The sequence below is a fragment of the Camelus bactrianus genome, chromosome 13, assembly GCF_048773025.1.
Source record: "Camelus bactrianus isolate YW-2024 breed Bactrian camel chromosome 13, ASM4877302v1, whole genome shotgun sequence".
Classification (NCBI taxonomy): Eukaryota; Metazoa; Chordata; class Mammalia; order Artiodactyla; family Camelidae; genus Camelus; species Camelus bactrianus.
In genome coordinates, this window is record NC_133551.1 from 77,906,175 (window position 1) to 77,921,325 (window position 15,151).

Consider the following 15,151-nt stretch of genomic DNA (forward strand, 5'->3'; position numbering starts at 1 on the left):
TGCTGGACGTGGTGGATTTTCCCGGTGCCTGGCCAGCCCCGGGGGTGGGGGTGCAGCGTGGGCCTCGCCGGCCTCGCAGCCTGTCTGAGTGGCCGGGGAGGTCCGAGCCCCCGAGGCATGCCCCTGACATGTGTGTGTGACCCCGGCACCCGGTCACACCGTCGTCAGTCCCTCTGGCCACCTGACATCCCGCCACCAACATCCTAGCTCCACTGAGGGGACGTGCGAACGGGAGGAGCCGGGCCGTGCACGGGCCCTCCCTGCCTTTGCTTCCTCCGGTGGGCACTTTGCATCCCAGTTCCGGTTTCCTTTCTTGACATTAAAACAAACCCAAGAACAGACCCCATCTGTGTCTTCTGAAACATCGCAAAGCAACTTGCTTGCTCATAATTGTGGTAGGAAGAACCACCCGGGATTGTCTGAGTATCTTGAATTTTCCAAAACAAGAAGTGGGACTAGAGGATGGTGGGGGCGGGGAGGGGGCTCTCCTCCTAGAGCGAACCCAGGCTCCGCGGGCTCTGCCTTGGCTTCAGGCTAAGCTGGGAAGGTAAGTCAGCTCACCCAGGCTCTGCTGCTGTGGTCCGAGCTCGCCCCCAAGCCCCCCACAGTTGTCTGCTGCGGGCGCTGTTCCCAGCAGCCGGGCGCCCTGAAGCTGGTGCTGCCTGAGGACCCTCTGTGGGCTGTGCGCAGTAGCAGACCGCCGGTTACCCTTTAGGTGACAGGTCGCGTGCAGGAGACAGTTCCTGGCCCCCGTGGCCTTCGCTGCCCGGGGCTCCCCCAGCCAGAGTTGCACACGGGAGGTTGAAGCTGGTGCCCAAGGATCAAGGCAGGGTGCCTGGCCGGTCATCTCTCCCCACGGTCCCCTGGGACAGGGACTGCTCAGAGCCACAGGGCTCCTGGTGGGGTATGTCCAGAGGGGCAGAGATGAGGACCTGGAGGCGAGGCTGTGAGCACTGCCCTGCAGCCCTGCGGCCGTGGGGGGACACAGAGCATGAAGACAGCCCAGTTCACACAGACTCCTGGCAGGGAGGGGTGTCGGGGCCTCCCTGACTGCATCTCCTGTGGCCTGGGGGCGGCACCTTGGAGGACTTCTCTGGGGAACCTTCTGGATACTTGCTGAGTTCTTTCCAGGTTCCCTTTTCTCATGTCCACCTTCTCCCGCCTGGAGACACTGCGTCGGATCACACGAGCCTTCATCTGCACCGAGGCTGGGGTCCAAGGGCGCGCCGGCCGGGTGAGGCTGGGTTGGGGGCACATGGTCACTGGTGTATTTCTTTCTTTCTTTTTATTTTGGAGAAGGCGCTGGGGAGTGAAGCCCCATGGTCTGAGTAGGCTCTAGGGAGAACGAGGCCCGGCCAGAGAGAAGCAGCTGGACCCAGAGTCTGGGCTCCTTGAGGCCCCACGACGCAGCCAGAGAGCCGCCCGCTGCTCAGAACCACACGGGGCATGAGGCTGTGCCTGCTCCCACAGCCCAGCCACCAGCAAAGGTCCTGATGGGCTGAGGGGACCAGACTCCCCCGACCTCAACCTGCCACCCTGTGGTGGTCTCTCCGGAGGACCTGGGGCCATCCAGGAGGCCAGGGCCCCTGTCGGCCTGCCCAGAGCTGCCTCATCCCCTCTGGGAGCTGTGGCTTCTGGAACATTCCCATTATGAGACTGTCTGGCCCCGTCTCCTTTGTCCTCTGGAAACTGGGGCTCAGGTTGTGCGTCATGAACCTCAAGTTAGTGCTTTTCTGATTAAAGTGACATCCCTGCCAAATACCACCTGCTGAACCCTGGTTGCTGCATCGCAGATCTTCAGCTCGGGTTCCTTCCCTCCCGTGTGTGCTGTGCCGGGAAGTGGGGGGGGTGTGTGCGTGTGTGCGCGTGTGTGCGTGCGTGGTGGGGAGGATTCCCTAAGAGCCAGGAAATCCTGGTAGAAACTCTTGGGATTATGGAAATCTGAGAAACCCCATTAATATCATGTAATGTTTCCTTCTCAAAGAGAAGCCTGTCTTCAAAAATCTTTGTTTTATTATTAATATTTCAGGGAAGGCTTTATTCCAGCTCCAGGCAGGGTCAAGTCGGTTGCTTTGCAGCAAGCTAAAGGCTTTCTGCTGGGGCCGCATGGCCATCTGAGAGAGGGAGTCAGGTTTTGAGAGGCTATCTAAAATTTGGTGGTTCTAAATCTATTCTATCCCTTTCAAAAAGGCGTTTCTGAAATTCACGTCATCCAAACCAAAAAATATTGAAAATCTCCATGTCTCTAAGAGCAGTTTTCCTCTTATTATGAGAGTTTAAAATTGTCTGTATTCTTTCGCCAAGGAAAATACGTCCCACAAGCTGCCCATTTTCCTCTGAGATCTGAAATGCAGGCACCTCCTCACGCCTCCTGACCCCTGCCTTCCTGGGTGCTTGGGGGCCCCTGCAACGCAGCGGAGTTTGGAGACGGGGAGCTGGCGGGAACCTCAGTTGCCCGGTAACAGCAGGAATCACCCGCCGAGGTCCCACGAGGGGGCATGGGCCGGCCACTCCTCTCTCCCTCGAGGATGGAGGGTCTGAAGTGCCCCGGGGGAGGAGTCTCGCTGCTGTGGGCTATTTCATTGCTGCTTTTGCTTAAATTTGCACCCAAGTCCTCTCTGAGTTTGTGAACTAAAATGGGGACAATGAACCCCCCATTTTTAGGCTGGGTTGGAGAGAAAGTGAGGTGAGGATGAAATCTTGATCCCCCGTGGGCTTACATACTAGAACCAGGTCTGTTTCTGACTGTGGGGCGGAGCCTTGGAAGGGGTGAGCACTGGGGGATAAAAGCGGGGTCCAATGAACGGGAACCCCTGAGCTAAGGATTGTTATTCCATCCCGGAAGAAAGTCTTTCCATCTGTGGGTCCTGACCATGGGACGAGTTTGCTGCGAAGCCGTTCATTCCATTTGGACCCTGCGTGGGGCTGGCATAAAAGCTAACCTAAGGGGGAGGGTGTAGCTCGAGTGGCGGGGCGCGTGCTTAACCTGCATGAGGTCCCGGGCTCAACCCCCAGTACCTCCTCTGAGAGTAAGTAAGTAAGTAAACCAGATTACCTTCCCCCACCAAAAAAAAAAAAGCTAACCTGAAATATTAATAATAAGACGAGGATGTTTGAAGACCAGTCTCTGAGAAGATGATGTATCTGTTCGCTTTTTCAATAGCTTGCCATGTGAAGAGACCTTCACTGCTTATGTTTGGTTCGAATACTCTAACAAATGTTTATTTTTTAAATAAAAAAATCTAGATCCTTCATTATTTCATTCTGGCGTGGTCCTGGTTCCAGCCTCGTGGTGTTTTTGTCACTGCCCCTGGGCTTCCGAACACATGACCAAGGATGCCTGCTCTCCACAAAGAAAGGGCAGTGGAAGGACCATCTTTCCATGTGCCTGAAACCTAATTCTCCTTCACTTCCATCTCGAAGAAAGAAAAGGGTTTTTTGAAAAGTCCTGTTCTAATTTTTATGATTATCTTTTGCTTTATTTCTGCAATTTTAAAAAGTCCTTATTTTCAAAATGTTGCGTTCCAAGTAAAAGCTATAGACGTCTTGCTGGCAGCGGTGGATTCGAGGTTCACTAGACTGTGTCCGGGGCGGGTGGGGGTGCTGGGTCCCGGCTGAGCCCCTCGGCTGAGCAGGTGCGGGGACCCCGCTGCTCTCGCGGGTCCTGGGGCCTCTGGGGTGTGCCCGCTCTTCAAGCAAAACCATTTCTCTAAAGTTAAGAGCCTCAAACGGCTTTTAGAGGTTTGCCCAGATGACACGAGGCTGCACCTTTTGATGTGTGGTCTCCACAAACGTTTCTTAAAGCTGTGGAACCCTTTTTGCAGATGAAATCTTGTGAGTAACCCGAAGATAGAGACGGAAGCAGGCGGCTTTGATGGAAGGGGCTGGCTCCAAGCATCTCTGCTTCTCTGGGGACACAGTGAAGGCGTGACCAGGGGGCCTGGCTCTGAGCAGAGCATCTGGATGCCACTTGCAAACTTGTAATTAAAGACACGGCACTCCCTTCGTGGTGGAAAGAACTCCCAGTGGCATCTTGTATCCTGGTCAGCTCCTGAGACTGGACGCCTGCAACCCTGGGCCGACACAGACGCAGCAGAGCAAACGAGGGTCCAGTGTGCTGAGCGGGGTCTTCAGCCTCCAGGGGGCTGACAGCAGAACAAAGTGTCCCTTGGCCCAGGTGGGGCCTGAGCTGGAGTCAGGACCACCCAGCTCAGGTCCTGGCTCCCACAGGACCAGGATTCTGTGCCAGATCGAGTCCAGTCCTTCTGCTGGCTGGCTGGGCTGCTGCAGTGGTCCCCAGGGCTTGGGGCAGCGGGGCCTCGCCCTGACCTTCCAGACGGCCAGCACGGCCCCTCCCGCGCAGCTTGGTGAAACAGCGGTGCAGACACGCTTTTCAAGCAGACGCGTCTGGTTCTCCACTCCTCCCGGGCTGGCGGGAACGGGGCCCTGCCGTTTCAGAGCCTGCCTGCTCCAGCCGCGTTTCTTCACGTAAACCACCAGCTTTCAGCTCCCGAGCCCCGCCAGCCCCGGGCGAGGCCACCGAACGAAGGCTCCAATGGAGGTTCACGGGGTGTCCCTGAGCCCCCAGAAGCAGCGCTGGCCGAGCACCACACAGCCCCCCGCGGACGGGCTTGGCAGAGGAGCGGCCAAGCTGTCACCTCGTGCCCCTGCTCCCATCCGACCTGGTGCCAAGGCGCCGAGGACGGGGCCGCGTACGAGCCCCGGGCCTACCTGCTCGTTGATCTGACACATGGTGAGGTTCTGGTCGTCGCAGGAGCAGGCCACGCGGATGTACTTGAGCCAGCTGCCGGCCCCGGCCTGGTTAGCTTCCACGCAGAACTTCCCGCTGCCCAGGTCTTCAGAGATCTGCCCGGCAAGAAAGAACACCAAGCAAGGTGAGAGGCATCCTGTGTGCCTCCGCTGCCGCACCCCGCCTCTGCCCAACCAGGGAGCTGGGGCTCGGAGTAGGAGGGCGGGTCGGCACCGGACCTCAGCCAACCCTCCGGGCGTCTGCGAGGCCCTTGGTCCCCCGGCCCCCCGTGCCCAGGAGCCTCCGATGATGCGGAGGCAGGAGGGCGGCCCTGTCTTTTCTCACCGAGCAGATCACTGCCCTGGCCCGGTCATAAAAGTGCCACCAGTGCTGTGAAAACTCCCCAGCGAGCAGCCCCACGGGGGAGGAAGCAGAGGCCACGGTGTCCGAGAGCAGAGCCCTCTGTGGGAGCGGTGGGCGTGGGCTGGAGACTGACGGTCCTGAAGGTGAAGATGTGGCTGGGGTGGGGCGGCCCGTGCATCTGGGGGTGTGTGTGCCTGTGTGTGCGCCGGTGTGCCTGTGTGTGCTCACAGTGGTGTGCACGTCACCCTGCAAGCGGGAAAGCCACTTTGTTTTCTTCGAAGTGGAAGCTTCCCTTTGCCGCCGGGGGCCTGCAGATGCCTGGCCTCGCAGCCCAACTGCGTCAGGACCTGAGCTGTCACTGCTGCTTTCTGAACGCGCTTCCCACGGGCTGGGAGCGTCTCAGGCGTGCACACCTCTGACTGGATCGTTTACCAGAAGACCTGACTGCTGTCCCCTGCTGACAGAGGGGCTCCCCAAGCCGGCCGGGCCCTGAGGGAGAGGCTGCAGGCAGCGCCTGGCTCAGGGTCCAGGATCCAGAGCCGTGGAGGCCAGCAGCGTCTCGGGCCAGCGTGCTGGGCAGCTCAGCCCTGGCGCCAAGTGGGCGGGGGGCTGAGGCCTGGGAGTACAAAGTAGGTGTCCTGATGGGCCCGGGGGTCCAGGTGGGCAGGTGTGCCCAGGTGAGCCATAGTGTCCTGGAGGGCAGGTATGTCTAGGCATGCAAGTGTGTCCAGCTTGGCAGGTGTATCCCAGTGGGCAGGGGGCCCAGGTGGGAGGGCTGGTGGGAGCAGGGTGTCAGGAGGGACCAGGGAAATCTGGGCAGGGGTTGTGACCTGTCCTACCACGAACAGAGGTGGCCGACTCCAGGTGCCACGGCCCCTGCCCTCTGGAGGATCTCCCAAGTGCGCCTGATGAACAGTAAGGGCCTGGGAAGGGAAGGCGGCTGCCCCACGAGGCTGGGAGAAGCCCACTTCTGGCCAGAGAATCAGGATGCTTTGTGAACAGTCCTGGTGCCTCCCAAACGTCTGGGGACACTTTCTAAATGGCCGAGGGTTCCGCCCGGCCTGCAAGTCAGCAAGGAAATGGAGGTTTGGGGCAGCACCTGGTTTGTGGTGGGAGACACAGAGTCTGCCTCTCTTCTTTCTGGCATCCACGCCCCGTGGCCACTCTGGGTGGGTGCTCCAGAGCCAGCCTGGACGGGGCTGCGACCAGAAGGCCTCAGTCCTGGGGGTTCTTCACTTTGGGGGACTTTAACCACATGGGCCTAATTCTGGAAGAAAGAAGAGACCAGAGGGCCTGGGACAGACTCCCAGTCCTCAGCTGCCTCAGGTGCCAGAGGGTGAAGGGGACACGGCCCGGTCTTGCCACACCAGGAGGCCACTGTGGGGGGAGCGCAGGCCCCCATGGGAGAGGCCCCTCCAGGCAATAACGTCTCTCATCAGCCCCTCCTCTCACCTCCCACCCCAACTGCAGGAAACCCACAAAAAAGGCCCACCAAGCAAAGCTGCGGTCAGTGGCACCTCTGCTCGGTGAGGCACCCTGCCTTCCTCCATCACAGGGAGGAAGAGGGGCTGCTGGCCAAGGCCAGGGACCCCGACCCCCCACTTGTGGGGGCCCCAGCTCCCTGTGCCCCCCAGCGTCTTTGCAGGTGGTGCGGCTGTGGTGGGGGCTGGCAGTCTCTCTGACTCTGTCGTCTCTGTCTCTGTTTGCACGTGTCTCCCAGCCCCTGGTCCAGTCTGGTCCAGTCTGGGACTAGTGGAGACCGTAAGTGATGCTGTGAGCTGCCACAGTCAGCACGTGGGGGCCCCGCTTCCCCTGTCGCCCCAGGGAGCGTGCTTGGCCCTTAGGTCCTTAAAGAACCCGTCCTGGGGCAGCGGGGGAGGCGCGCCAGGGAAAGTGCAGGAGGCCAGGGGCAGTGACGGCCTGGTGCCTCTCGGTCCTGGAAGATTCCAGGCTCATCCCGCCTGAACCCTCCCCTGATGTCTGCAGGCAAGTCCACACTGCTGTTTGCACACCTACGGGCACACCGGGTCCCCTGCGGCCCCCCCCAGACAGGCCTGGTCGGTGGTCCATCCTGCTGCATGGCTGGGAGTAACTTTGGCATGGACAGACCCTCCCCCCTAAATGTGCCCTCTTGGCCCTCCCGGGACAGGTCTCTGTCCTCCACAGGATGCCCTGCAGGTGTTTGGACACGGCCCACTTTCTTCTCGCCCTGCCCTGGACCGCGGCCAACATCTTCAGGCCTCTCAAGCACGAGTGAACGTGGACACGGCCGGTTGCTCATCCACATGGGACACTGAGCTGGGGCTTCCAGACTGTCCCCATCCCTCTTGGGGTGCAGGGCCTGGGGCTCAGAGGAAACAAGTCCTGCAGGACCCCCTGCCCAGCTCCCGGTGTGCGCCTTCTCCTGGAGAGTGTCCCTCCTCCTCAACCCAGAGGACCCGGCCCCCCGGCCCCTGGCCGTTTGGACCATCACAGGGTAGCTGTTACTTCCTGGTGGCCCCCAAGGGTTGGGGTAATCCCTCCTCCCTCACAGGCCCCCTGACCTGCTTTCTGGGGAGATGCAGGAGCCTCCATGACCTCCTTCCTTCCACAGGGACTAAAACTCTGCCTCTGAGAGGGATTAAGCGAACTTCCTCCCTCCAAGGACGGCCCAAGGGGCCCCGGCCTTGGGGCCCTGGACCAGTGAAGAAGGGCCAGGTGGGCAGCGGGGACCTCACCCCGGTGCCAGGACCACGTCTCTCTCTTGTCTCCACGTGGAGAGCCCAGCCCTGTGGGGCGCCCCTGGGTGCATCTGGATGACGGAGCAGGAGACGCAGGAGCCCAGAGGGAGCCCTGGAAGCTGCCGCCCTTCTGCTTCAGGCCAGGGAGGCGCTCCCAGGAGCGGCCTGAGCCCATGCCTCGGTGGGCAGGGTGCCGCAGGCCTGGCTTCTTGTCTGGGGCGGGGGTGGGCTGTGCCGTTTCTGACTCCAGAAGGGGAGACACGGGCTACAGCATTGGTCTCCGCCTGGTGCTCTTTCTAGGATCTCCGTGGTGGCCACGCTGGGGCCTCTGGGGTGCTCACACCGGGAGCCGCGTGGGCTCAGGTCTCTCTCTGCTCCAGCCCTGCCTCTTACACATCACTGCAGGCCTCCAGGCAGGGGCTGTTCTTGCTCATGTTACAGGACAGGAGACGGAGGAGCAGGGCCGCTCCGAGCCCAGGCACCCCGCACGCAGTCTGGAGCCAGGTCAAGGACCTGCTCCGAGAACCGCAGAGTCGGCGTGCTCCGGAATCCAGAACGTGGGCCCGGGCAGCCCCAGGCCCCTCTCCTGCCTCTTTTGGGATGAGGCTCTCCAGGGCCCATGAGGACAGGTCAGGACCCTGCCCGGGTGCAGGATGGATGAATGCATGAGCCCAGGAGGGATGGCGAGGGAAGGAGCTGGCCCTGCTCCCTGCGTCTCCTAGGGCGGCTGTAGCAGGTAGTGGCCTGGAGGCTGCTGTGGCCTCGGGGCTGGGCCTCTCTGCAGATTTGAAGTCCACCTCCCTCAGCCCTCCACCTGATCACACGCCAAAGCCTGGCTCGGGGCTGTCTGGGGCTGAGCCTCGGGGGTCCCAGAGCCTTCAAAGGAAGCTGCCCTCCTGCCCCCTCTCCCCATGTGGCCGCCCAGGCCCCCCCACCCCACCCCAGCTCATAAGTCACCCCCACCAGCAGTGCCGAGGGATGGAAGAATTCTCTTAGCCTCGACAATTTCTTCTGCACATCATTTGAAGTTTGCGGGCTCCCGGCCGGGCTGTCCTCTCGCGTTTAGTGGGCCCGGCCCGCCCCGGCCCGTCCGGGGTGCGCGCACGGCCAGCAATGGCGGCGCACCTGTCGCTAGTGGGTTCCGAGCCCGCAGGAAGGAGCCGGCCCGGGATCTGCCCCGCTGGCCCTGCGTCCTGTGGCTGCGACTTGGCTCTGTGGAAGCCGGGGATGGGGGAGGGGCCCGTCCTTCCCACCCTGACCCCTTGTTTAATCACCCACGAGCTGTTCAGAGCCGCCAGCCAGCCACCAAGCTGTGCGGGGCTCTCCTGCCCGCCGGCACCCGCACGCACGCACACGTCGTGGTTACGATTTACGCGTCCACAAGTAGCTGGAACAGAAAGCCCATTCTTGTGATGGAAGGAGGTGGGGGAAAGGCATTCTGGAAACACCTCTGCCGGGTGCGGCCCCGGAGCCTGGGTGAGCTCGTAAATCCTCCGTCCTGACTCTCATTACGGGGCTCGGTGCTGAGATGACCGAGCACTAACGAGAAATGTGGCCGGCGGGACGGGGTTGCACGGCTGCCCAGCAGACAGGAGGTCTGGCAGACGGGTTACGGGTTACCGGCCTGGGGCCCTACTGCTCGGGCTGAGAGGAAGGTGGGGGAGGGGAGGGGAGGAGGGGAGGGAGGGAGGGAGCTCCTTCGAGGAAGAGCAGGTAACTCATGGAAGCTGTTCCTCCAAGATGGAGGCCAGCGGTCTCTGAAGCTCGCGAGGGCAGAGAGGACCGAGAGAACCAGTATCTCCTGGGGCTTGTGCCTGGGAGGAGCTGCTTGGGGCTCCTGGACAGCCCTGTTGACCATGGTCTCCTGGGGACATTTCCAGGGCAGTTGTGTGTGTATCGTGGGGGACAAAGACCAGGGTCCCTCCGTCTCAGAGACCCAAGAACACGGCCCAGGATGGGGATTCTGCAAAGGAAGTGGGTGCCTGACAGTGGAGACTGACGGCATCCCTGCCCGGGGCCGCGCCTGGGGGATTGTCTCCTGTGAGCGACGGGTGGAGCCTCTCGGCTTAGAGCCAGACCCAGAAACCACACTCTGTGAGTTTTGGGGCCACAGAAGCCTTCAAAGCTCAGACCAGAAATCACTCACACATCCAAGTGCTGTGCAACCCCCCCCCCGGGTTCTCAGACCCCCTCTCCCGATTGCTCAGACACCCAGGTGCCACTGCGCCTCCGGGGTTCACAGACCATGTCCCACAAAACACCCAGATGCTCAGTGCTGCTCTGGCCCTGGGGGCCCAGCCGGGGGCCCAGGAGGCAGAGCTCTGCTCTCTGCAGCTGGGCTCTCCTCATAGCTCCCCACCTCTTCTTTGGTCCCTCCTCCCCTTCCATCCAACTCTTATTTCATGTCTCCCTTTTTCTCCTTTTCCTCCTCAGGCCGGGGCTGCATACGGGGTAACTCTCCCAGCAGTGTCCGTGCAGAAAACCAGAGGGCAAGACGGTGGCCAAGCAGAGGGGACGTGTCAGTCTACACAGCGCGTTGCCCAGGCCTGGAGTGGGGCTGGCTCGCCCGATCTCGCCAGCGACGCACAGGGGACAAGAACAGAAGCTGTGGGAGCACGGCCACGCGGGCTGCGCTGAGGGTCACTGGCCCTTGGCGTGGCCTGCGCACTGCCCGGCTCCAGACCGGGGGCAGGTGCTGGGGTTCAGCTTTCTCCCGCGTCTCGCCCATCACAGCAAGTGTGCAGGTTGTCTCATTGGTGGTGGGTGGTAGCCCTGGCCCACCAGGAGTAAACGGGCAGCTGTACCCCAGAAACGGGCACATTGTGACCGACGGTACTTCAGTTAAAAAAAAGAAGGGAAAGAAAGAATCAGGCAAACTGGTGACTGAAACTAGTGCCCTCAGGCCTGCAGGGAAGTAAGTGAGGGACTCGCTCAGACACAGAAGCCCCTTGGGGTGACCAACGAAGGGGCCCTTGAAACCTCAGGACCAGCAGGGAGGACGTGCCTGCAGGTGGCCTGCAGGGTAGGCGAGGAGTCTCGCAAAGGGGTCAGCTCCTTGTCACTGCGGGGACTCAAGGAGGCCTCGGTGGCCAGCCCTCTAGGCTGCTCCAAAGGGAGGCTTGACTCTCTCACCGCAGGAACCTTTCCAGCCTTGACATTACAAATTTTCAACGTGACAACATGGGGGTTGTCTGGGCTCCTGCATCAGTTTCCCCTTGAGGTGGGAAGCCCCATGAAAAGACTGGCAGGACCCCCAGGCGGGGACACTACTTTCCTGCCAGCGCCATCCGGTTCCCTGGCCCGGTGGCATTATCTTGCTTTTTGTAAAATGGCTTGTTTCTAGGAAAGTGGAATTACCCCTAAGATTCTATAAGTTCCCAAAGCTCACTCCTGATTGGTCCATTTCTAACACCTCATTTACACAAAGCTCACTCCTGATTGGTCAATTTCTAACACCGACTCTGCATATGATGTTGCAAAATGTTGCAAAATCTTGACTGGTAGCTTATAAAAGCCTGTGTAAACCTACAGACAGGGTCCAGAGCCTGGAGAGTTAACGCCTCTGGGCCCGCTGGTGTAATAAACCTGAGTTCTCCAATCCGATTGCTCCTTGGTTCTCGCCCGGATCCAGGTTGCTGTCACACTGAGCTGTAGCACTGAGCTGTAACACAATTTGCTGCAAGACCCTGTGGACCTAGAAAGCCTCTTTCCTGCCTCCCGGCCGCTTGGAGGCCAGTGGCCCCAGGCAGGTACGGTGCACTCTAAGGAACACTTGGTTTGCCCTCGGTAGCTCCTTGGAGAGGTCCAGAATGGAGCCCCATGCCCACAGCTCCGCTGGGCTCCGAGACTGCCCAGGGTGCACGCGCTGTGGGGACGTGTCTGTGGCCACTGATGGCTGCAGGCATCTGCTGCTTCCCTGGCCATCTGCACCTGCTCACCTGCTCTCAGACATGCGCCGGCTCGGGTGTGGGTGGGCAGCACAGGGCGACGGGGGAGCTCGTCAGAAGCAGGGACCCTTTCTGGGTCTTCCGGGCGGGTAAGAGGCTCCCGGCTGGTTGGAACTCTTCAGTGAGCTGCCCGGGCCCCCCGAGGGACAAGCCAGCCCTGGCAGTGAGGAGGGGGGGCCTCAGCAAACAGGCCCCCTCCGGGGCGTCTCCCTTCAAGGATCCCTTTGCCTACCTGGGTGTGGGGCTCTCTCTTCACGCTCTGGAAGCTTTTGGGGTGTCCCCAAAGAAAAAGCCCCCAGTCACTGCAGGGAGCCCTGGGTCAGCCTCAGCCCCCCACAGGAGGGGGTCCTCCTTGCCGACTCAGGCCAGTGGCTCAGCCACGGGCTGATGGGCTGGAATCCTGGGCCCTTCCCCAGTGGGGCAGCTGGTGTCCCAAGGGCAGCTCCCTGTCAGATGGGTTCCTGTAGAAGCCAATAATCCAGGTGAAATCTGGGTGTAAATTCTCTGCCCTGCTCTGTCCCCCTGCCCTGACCCCATGGTCCAAGGACCCTCAAATGTCTTGTAGGGGCCCACGTGCAACTGTCCTGACAAACCAGCATGGAAGGCCTAGCCTTGCCCTGCTCCAGCCTCATGGGGGCTCTACTCCTCTTGGGGTGGAAACACCCACAGGTCACCCAGCCGCTGCCGCGGGGTCTGGGGGCTGATCAGAAGGTCCGATGCCCCGGGAAGGGCAGGGTCGTGAGAAGCCACCCACATGTCAGCACTGGGACTGTTTGAACAGGTAAAGGCTTTCAGTGCAGAGAAGCCCCCAAATCTTGGCCGGCTTGTAAAGTACCCCCCCCCCCAAGCTTGTAAGTTCCACTCCCGCCCCCACCCTGGCCCCTGCCGCGGCTGCAGGCCTGCCCTGCTCCCTGGGCTGTCGTGGTTAGATCGCTAACAACCCAAACACTTCTTCAAACGCTGATCTGATTTGAAGTTGGGTCTGGAGCAGAAGTCTCTGAGCCTAAATTCTGCACACGACCGCAGACTCAGCTGTGACATTCTGAAGTGAGACACTGTGTTTGTTTCTTGATCATTAAAAAGATTGGAGGGGACAAAAAGCCCAAACACTCAAAACCAAAGGCTTGTGGCAGCGTCCTTGCCCGGGGCGCGGCGGGAGCCCGGGGGCTGCCCACAGGAAGCGGTTCCTCCGCTGAGCTGATGCGAGGCCCCCAGAAGGTGTCACATTCATAACCTTTTTCTGGTCATGTAAGTGGTGACAAACTGCACAGCTGGTGAACGGGGCTCCCCCCGCCTGCCCCCAGCAGGTGCAGGAGGAATTCCCACAATGGCTAAGCTGCTGCAAATTGGGGGATGGGGGCTTCCAAAAATAGCACGCACACTCCTTGGGGCCCTGCGGGGAGCTGCCTGGTCTTTCTCTCTGCTGGACAAAAACCCCAAGTGTGGGAGCCAAACGCGCAGCCAAGGAACCCACCAAGGATGCCTGAGACCCCCTCACCCTGCTCTCTGCTCCTTGGCAGGGATTCTTCCCCCCTAGCCCACAGCCTCAGCCCAGGGCCGCGTTACCCTCAGACCCTCTGCGCCTGAGAGTCCAGATGCATCGCTCAGTGGATGGTAGATGGATGGATGGATCAGTGGATGAGTGGAAGGATGGATGAATGGAAGGATGGATAGATGATGGATGGATAGATGGATGGGAGGATGGATGGATGATGGATAGACGGATGGGAGGATGGATGGATGATGGATGGATGGATGATGGATGGATAGATGGATGGGAGGATGAATGGATGATGGATGGATGATGGATGGATGGATAGATGAGGCACAGGATTCCCTCAATCTACGCAGATACTTCTGGCTTTCTCCGGCTCCCAAGGTGAGATATAACGGGACATTCTGCCAACAGTTGTAAAGGTGGCAGAATACAGGGACCCCTCTCCCAGGAGGACTGCCCTGATCCCACACAGTGGGTTGGGCCCCTCTGAGGGGCTCTCCCAGCGCCTGCCCCATCACAGTAAGGACACAGTAGACTATGGCTGTGCTGTCCAAGTAATTTCTTTCTCCTCCTCTGTACGATGAGGGCTTTGAAGGTTTCATCTGGCTGACTCCCAGAGCCAGGTGGCAGTGGGTGCGCAGTGAATGTCTGGGGGACAAAGAATGAGTGGGTGTCTCAAGATAGCTGAGAATATTCCCCAGTATTCCATAGGCCTTTGCCTAAGGGGCTTTCCTCAGGTCCCCTTGGCACATTCTGGGCCCGTTTCCTTTTCATTCCTCCATGGGTTCTGAGGTACAAACGCTCCTTTTAGTCTCCCTGGAAAGCACAGTTGCATTTTTTCCTGCATCCAGTGTTACAGTCTGTCTGTCCGGTGTACAACACCCCCATGCAATTGTTCCTGAGGCTAGTGTGGTGGTGTCCTGTTTCCAGGGCAGAGGCCGAGCCAGCCCGTCCACCTCAGCACCCCGCGGGGCCGGCCCGTCCACCTCAGCACCCCGCGGGGATGGCCTGTCCTTCTCAGCACCCTGTGGGGCCAGCCCGTCCACCTCAGCACCCTGCGGGGCCTGCCTGTCCTCCTCAGCACCCCGCGGGGCCGGCCCGTCCTTCTCAGCACCCCGTGGGGCCGGCCTGTCCTTCTCAACACCCCGCGGGGATGGCCTATCCTTCTCAGCACCCTGTGGGGCCAGCTAGTCCACCTCAGCACCCCGTGGGGCTGGCATGCAGTAGCTGCTCATCAAAGGTCTGGTGGTGGCCGGGCTGCCTCCTGCCAGGTTATATTTGGTGGCTCCCCTGCCGCGGACTCGGGCTCTCCCAGGCCACCCTTCTTCCTTTCCCAGGGGATGCGTGGGTCTGGAGAGGCTCTGTCACTCAGTTGTCAGCATCAGGCCACATGGTTTGAGATCAGTGTCTGCAAATCACTCAAACCTCAACAGGCCGGGTCTGAGCAAACACCTGGCCACGTCCCATAATGAGCGTTTCCCGCGGCTCCTTAACAGACAAGAATGGCTCCTGGTGAGGACGGCGTGTGGATGCCCTGCCAGAAGCCAGCTCTGCACACGCACACGAGAGCACCGGGCAGGGCCCGGGCCTTGGCCTTGGCTTTATAGAGACAGGAGGTGTGTCTCCCTCTGAACAGCGTGCTGGGACCCCAGGGTTCCGTGTCCCCGGGGCGCCTAGGGCTCAGCCGTCCTCTGGGTGGCTGAGTGGGGAGGGGCCCCAGGCGCTGCGACCCGGTGGGCCCGCCTTTGCTCTTGCTCTCAGCCCTCCCAGCGCATCGGACACGGAGGAGGGCTGAGAGTCTGGGATCGCAAGGCTGGCTTCCCAGATCGCATGACCTCCTTCCTGGTTCCCCAGCTCTCGCGGGCTGTCGTCC

General features: G+C 60.6%; 2 protein-coding genes across 9 annotated transcripts in view; one reads left to right on the forward strand and one right to left on the reverse strand.

Annotated features, from left to right (window-relative positions):
• PRDM16 (PR/SET domain 16) overlaps positions 1-15,151 on the reverse strand; it is a 309,339-nt gene that overhangs the window by 40,423 nt on the left and 253,765 nt on the right. For 5 of the 7 annotated variants that reach the window (XM_074377637.1, XM_074377633.1, XM_074377635.1 and 2 more), the window contains one exon: positions 4,732-4,866. The exons of 1 other annotated variant lie outside the window; for it this stretch is intronic. In XM_074377637.1, the coding sequence (XP_074233738.1) occupies positions 4,732-4,866 (135 nt within the window). Of the gene's footprint in view, positions 1-4,731; positions 4,867-5,095; positions 5,213-15,151 lie in introns of those variants that run through there. One more of the 7 variants, XM_074377638.1, reaches the window with a different exon arrangement.
• On the forward strand, positions 6,028-12,589 carry LOC141579657 (uncharacterized). Of its 2 annotated transcripts, none has more exons than XR_012511496.1 (4): positions 6,028-7,589; positions 7,707-9,309; positions 9,714-9,927; positions 10,267-12,589. XR_012511496.1 is itself a non-coding variant. In XM_074377639.1 (4 exons), the coding sequence occupies exons 1-4, from the start codon at positions 7,235-7,237 to the stop codon at positions 10,749-10,751; spliced, it is 1,158 nt and encodes a 385-aa protein (XP_074233740.1). In that variant the 5' UTR covers positions 6,028-7,234; the 3' UTR covers positions 10,752-12,589. The 2 variants fall into 2 exon arrangements, 1 of the variants encoding a protein (XP_074233740.1); XM_074377639.1 differs by having other exon boundaries at positions 7,707-7,810.

Excerpts from the sequence above, each read along its gene's own strand:
- LOC141579657 (XM_074377639.1), top strand. The coding sequence starts at position 7,235 with ATGTGCCCTCTTGGCCCTCCCGGGACAGGTCTCTGTCCTCCACAGGAT. Across the intron at positions 7,811-9,713 it reads GACCAGTGAAGAAGGGCCAG|GGCAGTTGTGTGTGTATCGT; the intron begins GTGGGCAGCGGG and ends GGACATTTCCAG. Across the intron at positions 9,928-10,266 it reads AGACCCAGAAACCACACTCT|GCCGGGGCTGCATACGGGGT; the intron begins GTGAGTTTTGGG and ends TTTCCTCCTCAG.